Below are 16,482 nucleotides of genomic sequence, written 5' to 3'. Positions count from 1 at the left end.
TCCTCAGATAAGTTAATCAGCACCTAGTGGATTCCAAGCTATCTAGTTCTACAGAGTTGGATAAGATGGCTGATGAATGGGTATGCACCACAGTCTACAAGAAGTCCCATGGAGGTGACCCTAAGAAAGGGGGAAACGCGTAAGGAAACCATACCGTCGAGGGTAGAGAGGATTGCACGTCGAAGGGAACCCGAAGAACGGTTTTGAACCGGAGCACAGCAATACACGTCCGAACCCAATAGCGGGAAAAAATAATCTAACAATGAAGTCAATGACCATGCGAATTATCACCGAAAGGAGGAGTCACCTTACCTTGTGACTAAGAAAGACTTCTTCGAAGAAAAACAACTTGCAAACATCAGGACCCAACACTAGATGGCAAGAGTATGCAACGCATGTGTATCTACAGCACAAATGCTTCAAACTAGCAACTTTCTAATAGTTTACGCAAACACAAGGGAACCCGTGGATATATAGGGACCATGGGCACATAATGCTGTAAAGGAACAAGGGTCACTATAACACAACTTTTACTAAGAGAGACAATTATGCCATGACGTATTCACCATGTAAACAATTAAAATCACCCTTATTTAATAAATACATCAAAATTGGTGGGTAGAGACACTAACACAGAGGACACATAATCATGTAAACAAAGAAACGCGGGCAATAATGTGTGACCTAAATCAAAAAAAAAAATCTATAGCAGCAATTCTGCCCTTATGTTCATTACTGTATACATTACTTTGTACATTTTATAGAGTCCGTGTGTGAGAGTCGAGGACGTTTTGATCTGATAACCATAACATGATCAACATCAAGATATTACAATTAATGCCTGAGAAGTTTTACTCAATAGTATGAAAGGAATAACTGAAAGAAAAATGAGGGCTAAGGAAGAAGGGAGAGTTAGCTGTCACCTGGAAGAAATCTATATGCATTCAAAATTGTATGCATTTCCAGGGGTGAAGTGGGTTAAGTGCAGAGGGCCAAACACACAAGTGAGGCCTAATAAAGTCATTGCGAGGGTATATAGGCTGGGCTCTCAGCATGTCAAGGTTCAATAAACGATTGCCTAGGTGGGGCCATAGCACAACACCTGGAAGGAGGGAACATAATGTAAATGATGCAGGCCACTAAGGGTTTACTTAAAACTAATAGGGCCAATCAGAATTATGCCAAATGCCTGAAATACAACAAACATTACAGCGAGGAGGCCAGGATGCGCAGGTGCTGGCACCGTTAGCAGAGAGGCCAAGTAAATGGAAGGAGGGAACGAATCACCTCCCAATATTCAGAATTTCTGAAAAATGGAGGAAGATGACTCCGTATCTATAGCGGGTAAGACACCAATTAGTGATAAAAATAAAAAAGAATATTAATTGCTGCCAGTAATTATACCTGAGAAATGTAAACTTGCTACCAAGCTCCACATACCAAGAGAGGAGTTCTGCTATCTTGGGAGTGAGTAGAATAGTACACTCGGGGATAGCTAGTTGCCACACATTGCAGGAAGTCATCAGGCGGAAGAGGACCTGGTAGTCCAATGGCTAGTAACCATGGCATGCCAAGTGCATTTTCTGAGCATATACATAACACTCCTGGCACCCACGCCTCAGATTACATCTGGACTGGAGAGGGGACTGAAGAATGACTACCCTTCTGAAAACCTGGACCTGACGATACAGGCAGCACCAAAGGCTGGACTGCTCCTGCTGATCGTCGGGCTAGCAAAGAGAGGACTGTGCCTTTCGTGCATGGCTCAAGAAAAAGTCACCCCTGAGCCCAAAACATAAGAGGTGAACTCCAAGTGTCAGCTGGCTGACTTCTGTTACAGCTCCATAAAAGCTGAAGAAGCGTGCCTTAGCTACACAGTAGCCACAATTGATTGATTGCCACTGACCGCCGACATGCTGATGCTCAAACGTTTTCTGATCCTGAAACATGATGCTTAACTTGGTAGAGTCGTCAGAGTGCAATTTGGTCAGCTAAGACAGACACTAACCTTCACCACAGAGAACCACTGTTTCGCTGTGACCGGAGACCAGTAGTTCATAGGCAAATCGATTTTTACTTAACCCACCAGGACTTCGCGGGACATCGAGCGCTGAGGCCAAAGTTGCCCCATCAGGGCTATGGACCGAGGAGTAGTCTGAGGAAGCCTCTCGCCAAACACACAGTATCCTCAGCATCCTACAGCATATTGCATCCCTTGCATCAGGACCACTCCATTGATGTTTCTGACAACTCATGGATACAGCCTGGATCTGGACTGCAGACTGCTATTGTGACAAGGTAACTGTCTTACAAAACCTTACTGGCCCCCTTGACCTCATCCCTTCCAGAGTTCGCCGCCCACAACAGGCCGTAGTACCCAAACAAAAGTTTCCAAAGTTTAGCTAACCACAGTAGTTGCTAAAATGAGTGATTTATGTTTTACTTGCAAATCTATATCTCTGGAACCCTCTGGTGACTTTTGGTTGTTTTGGTGTTTAAAGATTCAGAAAAATAAGATCTATTTTTATAAGCTGGTGTTGGATTTCTTTTTCGTGTTGTGTGACTTTCGTATTCTGTTGTTTTGGTACTTCTAAATGCAATGCTTTACATTTGTTCCTTTGTTTAAGTCTGAATGCTCAAAGCCACAGCTACCCAGGGGTGAGCTAAAGGTTTTACAAACAAGCCTGACTGGACCTAGGACGGTAATGTGTGTGTATTACATGGGGAGGTTTCACAACCACACCATATAATACACCACTTTCCTCACAATGCGTCTCCCATGGAACATCCAGTATCTCTCCTACTGATTGGTTGTCTTCACTTCCCTTAGAAATGTTCCCTTTCAGCAACCTTTCTGTCGCTGGAAGACATTCTCTTTTGATGGACACACACTCTCTGTCCCTGAAGCCACAAAGGCAGACACTGTAATCACACGTCTTCTGTAGTTGAGCACTATTGTCCTACGCTCCCTCTCTCTGGTCATGCTGTCACGTTGGGAGTCTCTCTTACTGGTCTTAAGATGGTGGAATGGTTCTCAACTTTGGCTCTTATAGCTCCTGGTATGTCCGAGATAAGGACAAACCATCCAGTAGCCACAGTGCCACAGGCTGTGAAAAGCCTAAGCAGCCAGTGCCCTCTAGAAGGAGTCCCAAGAGGAAAAAACCCATAGGGAAAAACCTCTGATGATGAGGAGCCTCCAGAAACGACGGAGAAGATATGAGACAGGAAACACAGAGAAACCAGAAGCCCAAAATGGAGCAGGAGGTGCCAAGGGAAGGAGAGCATCCGCAGAAAGAAAGGACCACCAAAAACTAAAGCAGGGAATCAACAGGAGCGAGGACACACTAACAGGAGCAAGGAGTGTTACAACGCAAGCACGGAAAAGATTCTGCCCCTTTTATACCCAAGAACAGGAAGTAAAAAACAGGATCAGGAAGTGACAAGACAGGAGCAGGAAGTGACAAAACAGGAAGAAGACCGTTGCCATCTTGGATAAGGAAAGAGCAGAATAGGAAGGCCACCATGTTAGGAAGGTAGAACAACCTTTACCCAAGGCCCTCTGCGAGCACGACAGTGAAGGAGAGAAGGAAAACAGGCAACAAGTTGGCCCCAAAGGAGATGACCTACAGGATGATACCAAGCAAAAGGTAATTGCAAGTGTTCCCCAAAAAGGCATAGGAAGCCGCAGACTCCACCTGGGAACTGTGGTATTCCTAGGATGTTATGTGAAACATCTAAGGGGACGCCGCACAAGTATGCAAAGAGGCAGCAGGCGCCGCGAGGCGCACCCGCAATGCTAAAATGGCAATAGCGGGCCACTGTGTTACTCCGTGACGTGCTTGAGTAAAAGAGAGAGGTGTCCCTGGTTGCACTATGGCCCGTGAAGAGGAAATGGGCAGCGTCGCAAGTCGCAGTTTGGCCCCCGGCGCAATACATGCTGCCTCTGCCTCTTCACAAAGGTGCCCTGCAGACAGATGCTTAGTTGCCTAAAATTTTTGAGTGATGATCTATCTCTATGGACACACAGACTATATTGCTAGACAGATGCTCCCTGTCCCAGACTCCTATCTCATACACCCCCCGAAGTCTCCTGTCTCCTCTGATAGAAATTCCTCTCCCTTGAAAGACACACCCTACCATTAATGCATATGTCATTATTTGCATGTATGTGTGTGCTTCTGAGTAGCTTTGTGCTTTTGTGTTTGTATGCCTGTTCTTGTGTGTGTGTGCTTCATTGTCTGTGTATGACTGTGTGTGTGTCCTTGCAGATTAGACTTGCATTTCATGCCAGATGAGCAGTAGATCCCAGGTGTCTGAAGGCCCTTAAGTGTAGTGTTCTATTGTTTTTTATCTGAATCTCTCCAACGTCACAGAAACCATCTTAATGACTATCAATAAAATGAAGTGATGCGGCAACCAGCAAATGCAGAAAAAGGCCTGTGTAGTGGGCTTTGTGCTGAGAAGGAAATCCTAAACTGACGAGGAGCGTCATATTCAGCAATGAAAACTCTACTGAGCTGGGATCCTGTACAAACCAGTGATCTGTGCTGAGCCACTAGCTTGATATTGAGCAATGAGCACTGCACAGGGCAGAGCAGGGAGCACTGTACACATCTACGAGCTCTGTTCGTGATTTTACCCAACAGAAAACTCTGTACTGAAGAGTGTAGTTAGTGAACATCACTCTTGCCCTTTAGACTTGCTAATTCCAATGTTCACCTTAGATCTCAGCTTTCCACTCCTCCATTTTCAGAAATCACCAGCTTTTGCTGTCTCTGACCCTATGCACTGCATTAATGCCCACAAGCAAAACTGTCTTTAGGTTAAGAAGTCCAACTAGGCAACAGTGCATTAGCTTCAACAGAACACACAACAAGAAAGCCCATACAGATTAAAGTCCCAGTGAGGAACATAAGTGGACCAGGGGGAAACAAGAAAAACAAACCTTCTAGAAAATGAATCACTACTAATGATGATTTAAAGAGAGTACTGTGGTCAAAAGACACAAGAACGCAGACAGGGCTGCCACGTAGTCCTTAATTGTAGCCACCACTAGGCCCTGCCCTGCATGGGAGAACAGGAACTGCGGAAAATATGAGATATAAAAGAGTTTATGCCCTCTGACTTGCATCACTGGACAACCTTGCTCCAGTGACCTGCTTAGATGGATTTTTTTAGTGGGCTTTCTAGCTGTCAGGATGATGTCAGCAACCTCATCAGGTGCCAAAGAGATTTTAACTGGCACCACATAATCTTCACACATGCAAGTTTGGAGACTGTGGTAGAGAACCTGACCATCCTACTGCAGAGTAGGTCCACCTTGTATGGAAGAGAACAGGCAGCCATGTGGGACCTATAGTATTGAAGAGGTCAAGCAGACACACAACCTGCAGAACCAGGATAGAAGTCTGAATCATAAGCCTTGGAATCACCGCCTAAATATTCACAATCCTCTGAGAAGGAGCAAAGACCGCCATTCAAGTTGGGTCCAGCACCACCCCAAAGAAGGTTACCCTATGTGTAGGAAAGGGATGGACATTTGAGCATTGAAGGTAAAGCCCGAGTTGTGGAGGAGAGTCATTCTCCACAAGAGGTGTTACTTGACTAGTGCAGAGGGACCATGCTTTCACCAGCCAGTCATCCACGTAAGGAAGCATATGGAATTGACCTTCACAGGGAGGCTGCCAAAATTGCCAGCAGCTTCATAAAGGTGCCTGGGGCTGTCATCAGTTCGAACAGTAGGACCGCAAACTGAGAGTGCTGGGATCCCTCTATAAAACCTTGCACAGCATCTGTAGACAGGGAGAATGGGCAGATGAAAATAGGTATCCTGAAGGTCAAGGAAGACCAATCCATCTCCTGTATTCAAGACTAACGGAACTTGGCTGAGGGAGAGCATCTTAAACTTGAGATCTAGGATGGAACTAAGGCCTGCTTTGATCCTGGGGATCAAAAAGTAAAGGGAATAGAATCACATGCGTCTCTTTTCCAGAGATACAACCTGTATGACCCCCTTGTATACAACACAAGCACACTTGTCTCTAAAATCAAAGTATGTGCTGAAGAACATGTCCTGGAGGAATAAGGGTGGCCTGAAAGGGGAAGACGAGAATGCAGGCCCTTAGCCAAGGCAAAGCAGCTGTATAATCCAGAGATCAGTTGTGCGTGTCTCCCATTTGGTGTAAAAGAGAGACTCTCCCTCCTACCAGAAGATGATGTCATGAGGTTTGGAAGCGACAGAGGTAGGTGGGGATTGAATCTGCTTCTGCCAGGGACACAGTCTCTTACATCCACCCCAGCCTCAAAAGGAGCACTGTAGCTTCTAGGAGTACAAATGGGTTGAAAAAGTTGCCTCTTTTAAGGATTTACTGCTCTGGATTAGCCGCAGGCCTTTTGGTTTCATTGGTGAAACTGCTGTGCTTGGGAGGCTCTAGCCAGTGTATGGGCCAGATCTCTACTGTTCTTAAAGTCTTCCAAAGAGGAGATGGTTTTCTCTCTGAACAGCAACTCGCCATCAAAGAGACATGTTTATAATCATAGCTTGGATGTTTCCGGAGGAGGAAGTGAATCACATCCACATGTGCCAGAGCAGTGCAACAGCCATTCAAATAGAAAAAGCAATGTTGTCCACGGAGTCTAGTACTCAGTTTAGGATCTGCTTTGATGCATTAATTCCATCATTCACCAGGTCAGAAATTTGCTTTTTCATTTGGCCAGGCAAGCTGATCACAGTAAACTGTCAATTCTCACACGACATGCATTAATCAGCCTATAATACAGGTTATATTATCAGCGCAAAAGTTCAGGGTGCTTGAGATCCAAATTGTCAAGTTTCTTTGAGTCTTTTTCAGGAGTAGCCATATGAGAGGCATGGGATTGGGATTGAAAGATAATGTTTGGACAACCAGACTTTCCAGTGACGGGTGTGAAGATAAAAATTGGGTATCACCTAGAGAGTGCCTATGGAGTCTGGTAGTCTGCCTATGGCCTGAAGGACCTAGAAAAGGTTTCTTCCATGCAGCCATAACTGGATGTAAAAGGGCATCAATAAATGGTAATAATGACTTCCCTGTTGACATCAATTACAAAATCTCTATTAGAATGTTAGACTTTAGTTCTGCAGAAGGTAAAGTCAGGTCTATGGCCTCTGCCCCTTTCAAAAACAAAGTTCTGAATGAGGAAACCTCTTCCGAAAAGGTTCCAGGGAGGTAGAGATTATCACTTTCTCGCGAAGATCAGCATTTCTTCTATTCGAACAATTTCTGGGCCCCGTGGAGGAGCTCAGCGAAGGCATTACCCTTTAAGGTTGCCTTAACTTTGTCTCTCATCACATTGGTAATGTCTTCTGATTACTTTGTGGTGGGCGTCATGAACAGCTCTGGTGCCAAAACAGGACTCAAACAAACAGGGGACAGTGCATTAGCCAGCTTCAACTTTGTCAAAAACGCCAAGCCTACAAGAAAAGGTCCTGAAAATATCCAGCAATATCAGCAGGAAGGCCTTTACCTTCTCGGGTCAACTAATGGACTCAGGAACTCTGGCCTCATCTTTTTTGGTGCTGGCATTTTGTCCGATGATGAGGTAGAGTTCGGCATCTGAATGGACCTGGTTGCATGACCATATCTTCTTCAAAGAAAAAGAGAACTTCTACTTTCTATGCCGTTTCTTGTGTTTATTTTCACAAGCTCTCTTAGGAAAATGCTCGCTGAAGAGTGACTTACCATTGCGTGAAGTTGAGTGCTTTGGTTTCTCCATGAGGGCCTTAGCCAAAAACGAATTGCCCATCCCGCTCCGTGATGGCCTATCGAGTGCATAGAGGCACAAGTCTGACACCTCAGGCAGATAATGTGAGGATCCGACAGAGACATCTTCTTGCAGCACCAGCCAAATGACTTGAATACTGAAATCTTAAGGGGAGACCTTTCACCTAGTCTCTAGGTTAATGATGTCAGTTAGATACTGAAAGAGTTCTGGACCTACTTTAATGTGGTGTGGAAAAACACGAACTAACATCAGTGCACCAGTTGACATTATTGTACTCTGGTGTCATCATGTCCAGATGCGGGGATGAGTCTGGGGCACCACCCAGTGGGACTGTAGAGAGAATTGTAGAGAAATATTTTCCAGACCAGTCTGAAGCCCAGAAGAATTATCATAAGGTGAGGAATCTGTGAGAAGATGTATAAATTAGAACACTGTATTACCATAGTTTTAAAATAGTCCCTCAGTCCTCTGTAATTAAAAGTTATATATTATAGCACTATGTTGCAGCTGGCAGTTGTGTTAAATGTGCTACATATTAATTAAATCATAAAGACTTTGTTCATTATATGTTAATGTACTGATAATGAACTCTTTCAATAACTCTGGTCAAATGTGTTTGAAATAAGTCATACATAGAAAAAATGGTCTTTGTTCTTCAAAGTGTTGGTCAGGAGAGCTTCACTGAAATTTATCAAAACAAAACCTACATTTTCCGTCCCACTATAGTAGATATGTGGTCTGTCAATGTAATCCCATAGACATTGCATCTGAAATGAAACATAATCTTTCGGATCACGTGTCTAATGTTTTGCATAGTTGGTATGGACGTATTTATGTATGGTATTCATATGGCGGCGAGAACGTAAATACAAAGCACTGCACAGTAATGGGGTTTAAAGAAATATATAGTACAGAGAGAGGTGTAAACATGACAGATTAGGATTGCAAAGAAGGTACAGAAGAGTAGACAAAAGAAATGAAGTTAGAGGTGGCTGCTCTTCAGAAGATGCTAAATAGCTAGGATGCAGTGACTAGGATTTGATGACAATTAGGTGGCTACCACTGTGTCAGATTCCGAATATTTACAGACCTTCTGACTGAGGTTGCCAAAGTACACAGAAAGGAATGAAATATGATTGGCCAGCCTGACCTGAGAACTGACAACAGATTCTTTGGGAGATCAGCTCATGTATTTAATCCTGGAAGGGTGGATCTAGGCCAAACCTGCCACTTTTTCCAGGTGTAATTTAAAGCCATAACATGTATTTGTAGTACATGAAATAATTTATAAACTCCTCAGTGGGTCTTTCCAAGGTGTCCCAAGATGGGAGCCTGAGGGGTAACGTCTTCACAACTGGTGGTACTGGTATATGTAATTAGAGACTTCTTAGAAGCAGCTAACTCCGATACAACACACTTCAAGTATGATAATGCAACTAAGAAATAATGTGCTGGAACAGGGCCCTCAGACTGTACTTTGAGAGTAAAAAGAATGTAAATATCCAGTAGAGAGATTTGTTCCCACTCCCATAGTCGGAAAGGCATTCACCTGAGGAGCGCTCCTTGAGATCAGAAGAAAAAGCACTTGTAATTGATTTGTCAATATTCAGGACAAAACAAGAATCAAGGAACATGTAGTAGGAATTTTGTTGGGGTCAAAGTCAAGGTGTAGAATGACTAAAGAAAGACTCTGTAGAAAGGTCTACCCCCAGAATGGTATTGCTACTGAAATACATCTTAGGCAGAAAATATATAGGCCCTAGTAGAATCCCCTCTTACAATGAGGGGAGGAGTCCACTTTGGTTGTACGATGCTACAGCGCAGGAAAATACATTGCTTACCTTTTTCACGCATTTTTTTCCCACACATGTTTTTACCATGCATATGCTTTTACAACGCATGCCATTACTACACATTTTTATGTATTAAAAGAATTCATTTGTGGGGGGAGACCCCCCACACCGCCAACTTACCTTAAATACATGGTAGAGGCATGTGTTGTAAAGTCATGCACGTGGTAAATATATGCTCGCTAAAAAATGCGTGGTACAGGCACAACGAGGTAAAAACCTCATTGTAAAGGCTGTTTCCCATCCACTTTCAGTGCTGAGGTAGTCGGAAAAATGTTGCTCTGCTGCATGCGGTCTTGAAAGTCCTATGAAACAAAATGTTTCCAAGGGCCATCAGAGACCCTACACTTGCAATTAGTATGGCACCCTGATTGCTGCTGAACCAACCACATTCTGTCACCCTGTTAGTTACCTTCATTGGTCAGTATCAAACTGCACCAGAGCGGACACCACTCTTGAACTCAAAATCAATGTACACTACTGAAGCCAGGCATAGACTTGGGGTGTACTCCAGAGTGTACCTGAGGACATTAAATAAACGGCCTTTCATATTTGAATTCTGCTGAGAAGCTAAGAAGCTGTTTATAGCATCATTTGTATACCTTATTCACCTTAGTTCAAGCTCCTGCAAATATGTGTTTAAATGTTATTTGCATTTTCATTTGTAGGATAATTTAGATTATAGTACCGTGGTTTCATCTGATACTTTTGTGTAAGGTGAGTGTATTTCCACGTAACATTCAAGTATTGTTCACAGGCATCCACTCATTCACACTTACCAACCCTACCCAAAGTTCATCTTCCAAGTCATATGAGACACTCTAAACCACACTGCAATATCCTTGGGTGACAAACTCTTTTCAGGAAAAACCCTTGAAGGCACCATCATCCCATACAAATCTACTAATGCGGTTGTTGGTCACCTCCCCTTCTCCGAGATCATCACTGATTTGGTGGCAGCAAGAAGGAATCATGTTCACACCAAAGTTACCACCGAAGGGGGCACAACCAGCCTCTCCATTCTGTCTTTCTTTTTAAACTTTTAAGAATCCTTCACAAATGTCAAGTGTTAGCAATGCAATAGGACTGGCAATGAACTCAAGCTTTATGTTGAAGTTCAGGACAAAGCAATGAATATTTGTTGGTGATTTACCTCCTTCAGGGCTTCATATGTTATAATCATAACATTTTCATCTTCTATGTGCTTGTTCCAGATCATTGCATGGTCGAAGTAAGAGCCCCAGACAACTGAAAGCATTTAAAAAAACATGCATAATAGTTAAGATTGCTTGGACTGGGATCCAAATATAAAGAAACAAATTGAATACATTGAAGGCTTCCTTATTGTGTAGCAACAGTAAGTCTCCTAGGATTCAACATAGATGGTAGATGTAACGATCAGCTGAATTAGTTCTGTCCAAATTAACAAAGGTGGACACTATCTTACTAAAGCCTCAAAGGGATCTTTGAGGATTTCTCCTATACCCCACAGCATTCTTTTCATCTTAACTCCCTTCGTTATCACTATCCATGCTGAAAGGAAAGAAATTAGACATGTGGAGGTGGACATAGAAACCACAACAATTAATTGTACATTATTAATGGGAGGTAATTTGGTCAGGTTATATATTGATGGTTGGCATCTAAAGTGGAATTGCTATGATATCAATGGTAAAATATCAAATGTAATTGCTCTGAGTAGGTGTAAATGTAAGTGGCGGGGGAACAGAGGGTGGGAGAGGGAAGGAAAGGACATTGCTTGGGAAGGGGAGAATTACATGCTCTCCCTGTATCTTGGGAGGGTGTCGGCGCGGAGGCTGGGATATGGGGCCGGGCTGCATTGCCGCCCATTCCCATGTTGTTTTGAATGGCTGGGTTTTCCTGCCAATATAATTGAGTCTTGTTCTCATACCCGGTAAATCCGGGTGTGAGAAAAATGGCCTGCCAATGATTGAGCAGAAGAGAACTCCACACAGGAATTCCACTATGCTTGAATTCTAATTGAGGCCTCAGAGGGCAAGGTTGGTGATGTTGTCTGTGTTAACCATAAATACCGTATACTGGATCCACTTGATGTATGAATCAGCTTTCCACACTTCTCAGTGTTTAGGAAGACAAATCTTGTAAAGCATTTAGGATGTGTCTCCTGCATATAAATCTGTCCTCAGACTACTGTGTCTTCATGTAAGGTCCTTTAACCTCCACATCCCATTATCTCAGCAGAAACTCAATTTCTTTACCTCCTGAGACAGGGACCATTTCTTTTTTTCACACATATGTTTACCATCTGTATTTTGTGTGTTTGAAACTCTGCCTGCCACATTCAGTCAAATAAACAGCAGATTGCAGAGTGCGCACTCACACAATAGAAGAGATCAATGTTTCTGAAACAGAATGGCTCAGGCAGGGTGATTATCTACACAGATTCACTGTATTTGTGCCCACTGCATGACTCGGCTAGGAGCTCAACTGAGAAGTTCAAACAGTACCTCACTGTGCCAACAGTGCTGCTTGCTCTTTTGATAGCTGCCTGCACAACCCAGCCTATAACTGCTTCTGTAAAATGCATCACCTTTTACAGGTCTGTCTTTGATACTATGTAGTTCTGCTATCCCCCAATACAAAAAAAAATCAGGCACAAAGAAAGAATTTATGGGTGATTTAAAAAGTGGTTAGGGAATAGACATCTGCTTGGCAGACAGATGTACAACTTTTGTGAGTGCTCTGGCGTGGCTCCCTCCCAAAGTTTCCATTGTGTGCAGGGGTTGGATGGGAACTCAGTGCCGGTGAGTACCTGGAGAAAGTGAATGTGTCCTTTGTGAATGACCATGGGTTTCCAGGGACATAATTTTGATTTACAATCAAGATTATTTTGAGCAGAAGCCGTCAACTTCAAAAAGGGCACATGGATGCACACGAGAGGGGACAACATCTGCAGAAGCAGTATTTTCCCTGGGGGAGATTGCTTTCGAATAATGTGGAATTACAGGAGAGCATGGCAAGAAGTACATATTTGCGAATATTGGGTGTAAACATGCAGACCTTTGCAGGATAACGGGGTACAACCTGATCCCTCCTGCCAGAGTGAGATAATAAAACTCATCAGACTTCCTACAATGGGCCCTCCAAATAGTGAGGCAGAGTTTAGTGCGCTGTTGGTAGAGCTGTGGAATGTAAAGCACAAGGAGCAGATCACAAGAGTAACAGCTAAAAAACCAGGACTGGTGTTTATCTGGCCAGTGAGTCCATGTTTTCACAGGTTTGAGCTGACGAAACTGTAGAGGCAGGAACGACAGATTATTACAAAATAGTCATCTAGAAGGTATAAAGCCTCCATATACTTTTGTTTGGGGCTGAGGGAGAATCATGAAGGAACGTTCTTAAGGTTTACTCAGTCAAAGGAAGACCGAGGGTTTTATTTAGAGTTTGGCAGACAGGATACCCCATCACAAAAGCAATAGTGGACCCTGCCCACCAAACACGTGGTCCGTCAGCCTCCTTCAAATACATTGGTCCAACTTTGAAAATGAGGAATTGATGTTGAAAGCATGACAAGGAGGAGTTCACACAAGAGTAGCGTCCACTGTACCATTCCCACTTATGAAGTCTCGGAAGTAGTCATCCCAGTCATTATAGGTGTGCACTGCTGGATTTTTGGAATGAAAATGAAACAGTGATACTGCAGTGTCCTTCGGATTACGAAATATCACCAATATCTGTTAAAATAGAGAGGACGGCAATTAGTGTACATTTTTAACTGATAATTCATACAGATATATATCATTGGCCCATAGTGGAACCCAATCAAATGCTCATCTATTTCTGAATTATTTTCAGTAAAAAGAAATAGGAGCATGTCAGATGCTCATATCTCTAGCTTTTGGTTTCCTGTGATTAAATTATCAAATGAATTGTGTTTTCATTATGCAATAATCACACTTTGCAAGACAAAAACACAAATGAGTTTCAATAGAATTCAAAATATAATCTTTTGTTTTATTGAATTCTTCAATTTAGAAATCATACATCCATTGTTCCATTTACACATTTCATCAAACAAAAATGTATTGTGTATTCTGAATTTCTCAAAGTAAAAAGTAAAAATGTGCTTCACTGAATATCAAAATGAATGCATATTGGTTACTGAAAATCCTTCTTCAGATGTATTATTTACACTTGTATTTCTCCAACATAAAATTCCCCTTTAAATATCTCTCACTTGCAGTATTTCCATTTTCAGATAATCAACAACCAGTAAAAGCGTAACCCGCTTGCATCCATGACATTATCTGCTGGTCACATTCATCCATAAATGGCGCGGCATGTATAGTAATATGTGATCCATCCACTACTCTTACCATACACAGGGCCCGATTCACGAAGGTAAACTTAGAAATTATGTCTAAGTTTAGACCAGAAGTCTAAGTTTACTCCTAAAGTCTAACTTTAGAACTGAAGTCTAAACTTAGACTTCAGGTCTAAAGTTAGACTTTAGGTGTAAACGTAGGGCCTGATTCACAAAGGTAAATTTAGACCTGAAATCTACGTTTAGACTTGAAGTCTATGTTTATACTTTACAGCCATAAAGCAATATAGCTGACTCAATGTAATAATATAGCCTTCTACAGACTCAAGCATGACTACAGGAATTATAGAGTTGTTCTACCTGTGTTAGACTCCTGGATTTGCCACTTGGACCATAGAAGACTACCTCAGAATGTCGCAGACTTGTAATTTTTAAGCAGGCTAGCAAATTCCTCTGGAACATAGGTCAATCATCACCTCCGGTGTGGTTGCTTTTCAGGAATTCAAGTAAACAAAAATGTGATGTGTGAGTAGCTTGAATTAATCTCAGCAACTGGTAAATTCTCAGGCCGCATTTCAGTCCATCAATTGTTTTGCCATCAATGTCACTTCAGATTTGACCCAGCCATGCGAAAATCAGCAACAGTCCAGACCAGCCTGAACTCCCAACCCAGGTCCTCTTCTGAAAGGGAATGCAAGGAACCAAAAACTGGTTTTACCCTAGTTGTGTCGCCTCAATCGGGTACAGCTGCGTTTCAGTGGCGAAGCGAGCACCAGGCCCACATCTGGGTGTACCCTTCGCAAATAGGGTGTCACACTGAAGTAAACAAAACATTACTCGGGTTGCATCCCAGTCCATCGTTTTTTTGCCACCTCAGATTAAACACAGCCATATGCAAATCAGCCTCCAATAGGAACAGTCCAGCCTGAACTGCAAAACCAGGTCCCCTCTGTCAACTGCAGCACAAGCAACCCAAGACCGTTTTTGCCCTAGTTGGGGCTCTTGAGTCGTGTGCAGCTTGGTTCCAGTGGCGAAGTAAACACGAGATCCATGCCTGGCATACCGAGACATGTCAGGACTATGGAAGGAGTTTCTCCTGTCTGCTTTCAGCTGGTGGATATGTTTCGTCCACTCCAGGGGCTCGGTGTCTTATCTCTTTAGACTATGTGTATATGCATAACCTTCTTCTTTGTATGCTTCTCTCCCTCCTATATGGGCCTTTTAAACATGAGAAAAATTGTGCACAGGTATTATGAATTCTCTGTCCCCATTTCTCCCGCAAATAGGCTGTTTCCAACAGTGATTGAATGCAGCATGCTTTAGTGTTTCTTTTTCCTGGCAATTTGTGTCTCACTTGCTCGGTTATAAGCTACCAGGGATTGTGCCATTCTAATGAGTCCAGGACTGGCCTGTATGATAAGCATCAGTTCCTTGTCTGATCAGTTTATTTTTGCTGAACCACTATCAGATCATTATTTGCTTGGTCATGGTATGCAGTAAGCATTGTTTGCAGTCTAATTAATTAATGTTTCTCTGTGAGCCAAGTGACAACTCTATAATTCCTGTAGTCATCTTTGAGTCTGTAGAAGGGTATATTATGACATTGAGTCAGCTATCTTGCTTTATGGCTGTAAGGTGTGAGAGGCTGTGTTCTCTGTCTGTTCGTCTGCAGGTTGCTGTACTGCTAGCAGATGTCATTTATTTTCATGTTGTGGGTCTTATAGTGGTATACTGGCAAATGCTGGTTTTGCACCGATAATATGGTATTTTTAGGCATGATTATTATGTTTATTTCTAGTTTTGGCAGTTCGTCAGATTTTCTACACTTTGCATTCTTTTTTGAATGTACATTTTATTAGCATTTCTTATAACAGTATTACAGGAAGAAAGGTAGAAGATCCCAATGAATAACATCCTTCTCACATACACTATGGGACTGAACCTCAGAATTATTATGCATAATACTCCAGTACCCTCCTGTTCTTCACACTTTGGTAGTCATCAATACCTTTAGCTTTGTCCTACTCATTGTATGTTGAGTGTATTACACTGAAAGTAGCTTCCCCCATACAAGCTGGAGGTGTTCAAAGATAAAAAACCTTGGAGGGGGTGTGGCCAGCAGCATGGCGGACTAGACGTGTCCGACCGGCGTCCCGATGGCCCACCAATAATCCTGTCAAAATCCTTCGCTCCACGAGCAATCCTGTCTTTAGAGGCCTACGCCCGAGACCTGACTACCAATGCGGAGCAGTAATCCCTGTTTATAAATCTGAAACAGCCGGCATCTTACGAAAATGCGAAGAGGGAGAGAGACTATCCGAGACAACATGGTGGCGTATTGTAAGCCCAAGCAGCTGCATTGAGTAAGAGAGACCTGTAGGGCCGCGGACAGGCTAGAAAGCCCAACATAAATAACAGAGATCGAGGGAGGGAATCTCGATTCCCCCTCCCTCTGCAGAAGACAAGCACACTGTGGTGCCTGGAATGTCAGACGAGAGCCGTGGGAGTGACCTTCCCCACAAAAAGTCAACCACTATGTAGTGTCCTGGAAAACACCGAAAG

General features: G+C 43.0%; 1 protein-coding gene across 1 annotated transcript in view; it reads right to left on the bottom strand.

Moving 5' to 3' along the window:
* The window catches only part of SULT6B1 (sulfotransferase family 6B member 1), a 126,977-nt gene that overhangs the window by 28,743 nt on the left and 81,752 nt on the right, over positions 1-16,482 (bottom strand). Inside the window, exons 4-5 of the mRNA XM_085640805.1 lie at positions 13,204-13,330; positions 10,768-10,862 (exon numbers count right to left, since the gene is read on the bottom strand). Of these exons, the coding sequence (XP_085496931.1) occupies positions 10,768-10,862; positions 13,204-13,330 (222 nt within the window). The remainder of the gene's footprint in view (positions 1-10,767; positions 10,863-13,203; positions 13,331-16,482) is intronic.

This window comes from Triturus cristatus, chromosome 2_1 (assembly GCF_964204655.1).
Source record: "Triturus cristatus chromosome 2_1, aTriCri1.1, whole genome shotgun sequence".
In the NCBI taxonomy this organism is placed as follows: domain Eukaryota; kingdom Metazoa; phylum Chordata; class Amphibia; order Caudata; family Salamandridae; genus Triturus; species Triturus cristatus.
Note: the sequence above shows the minus strand (reverse complement) of the source record. Positions and strands in the feature narration are given on the sequence as shown.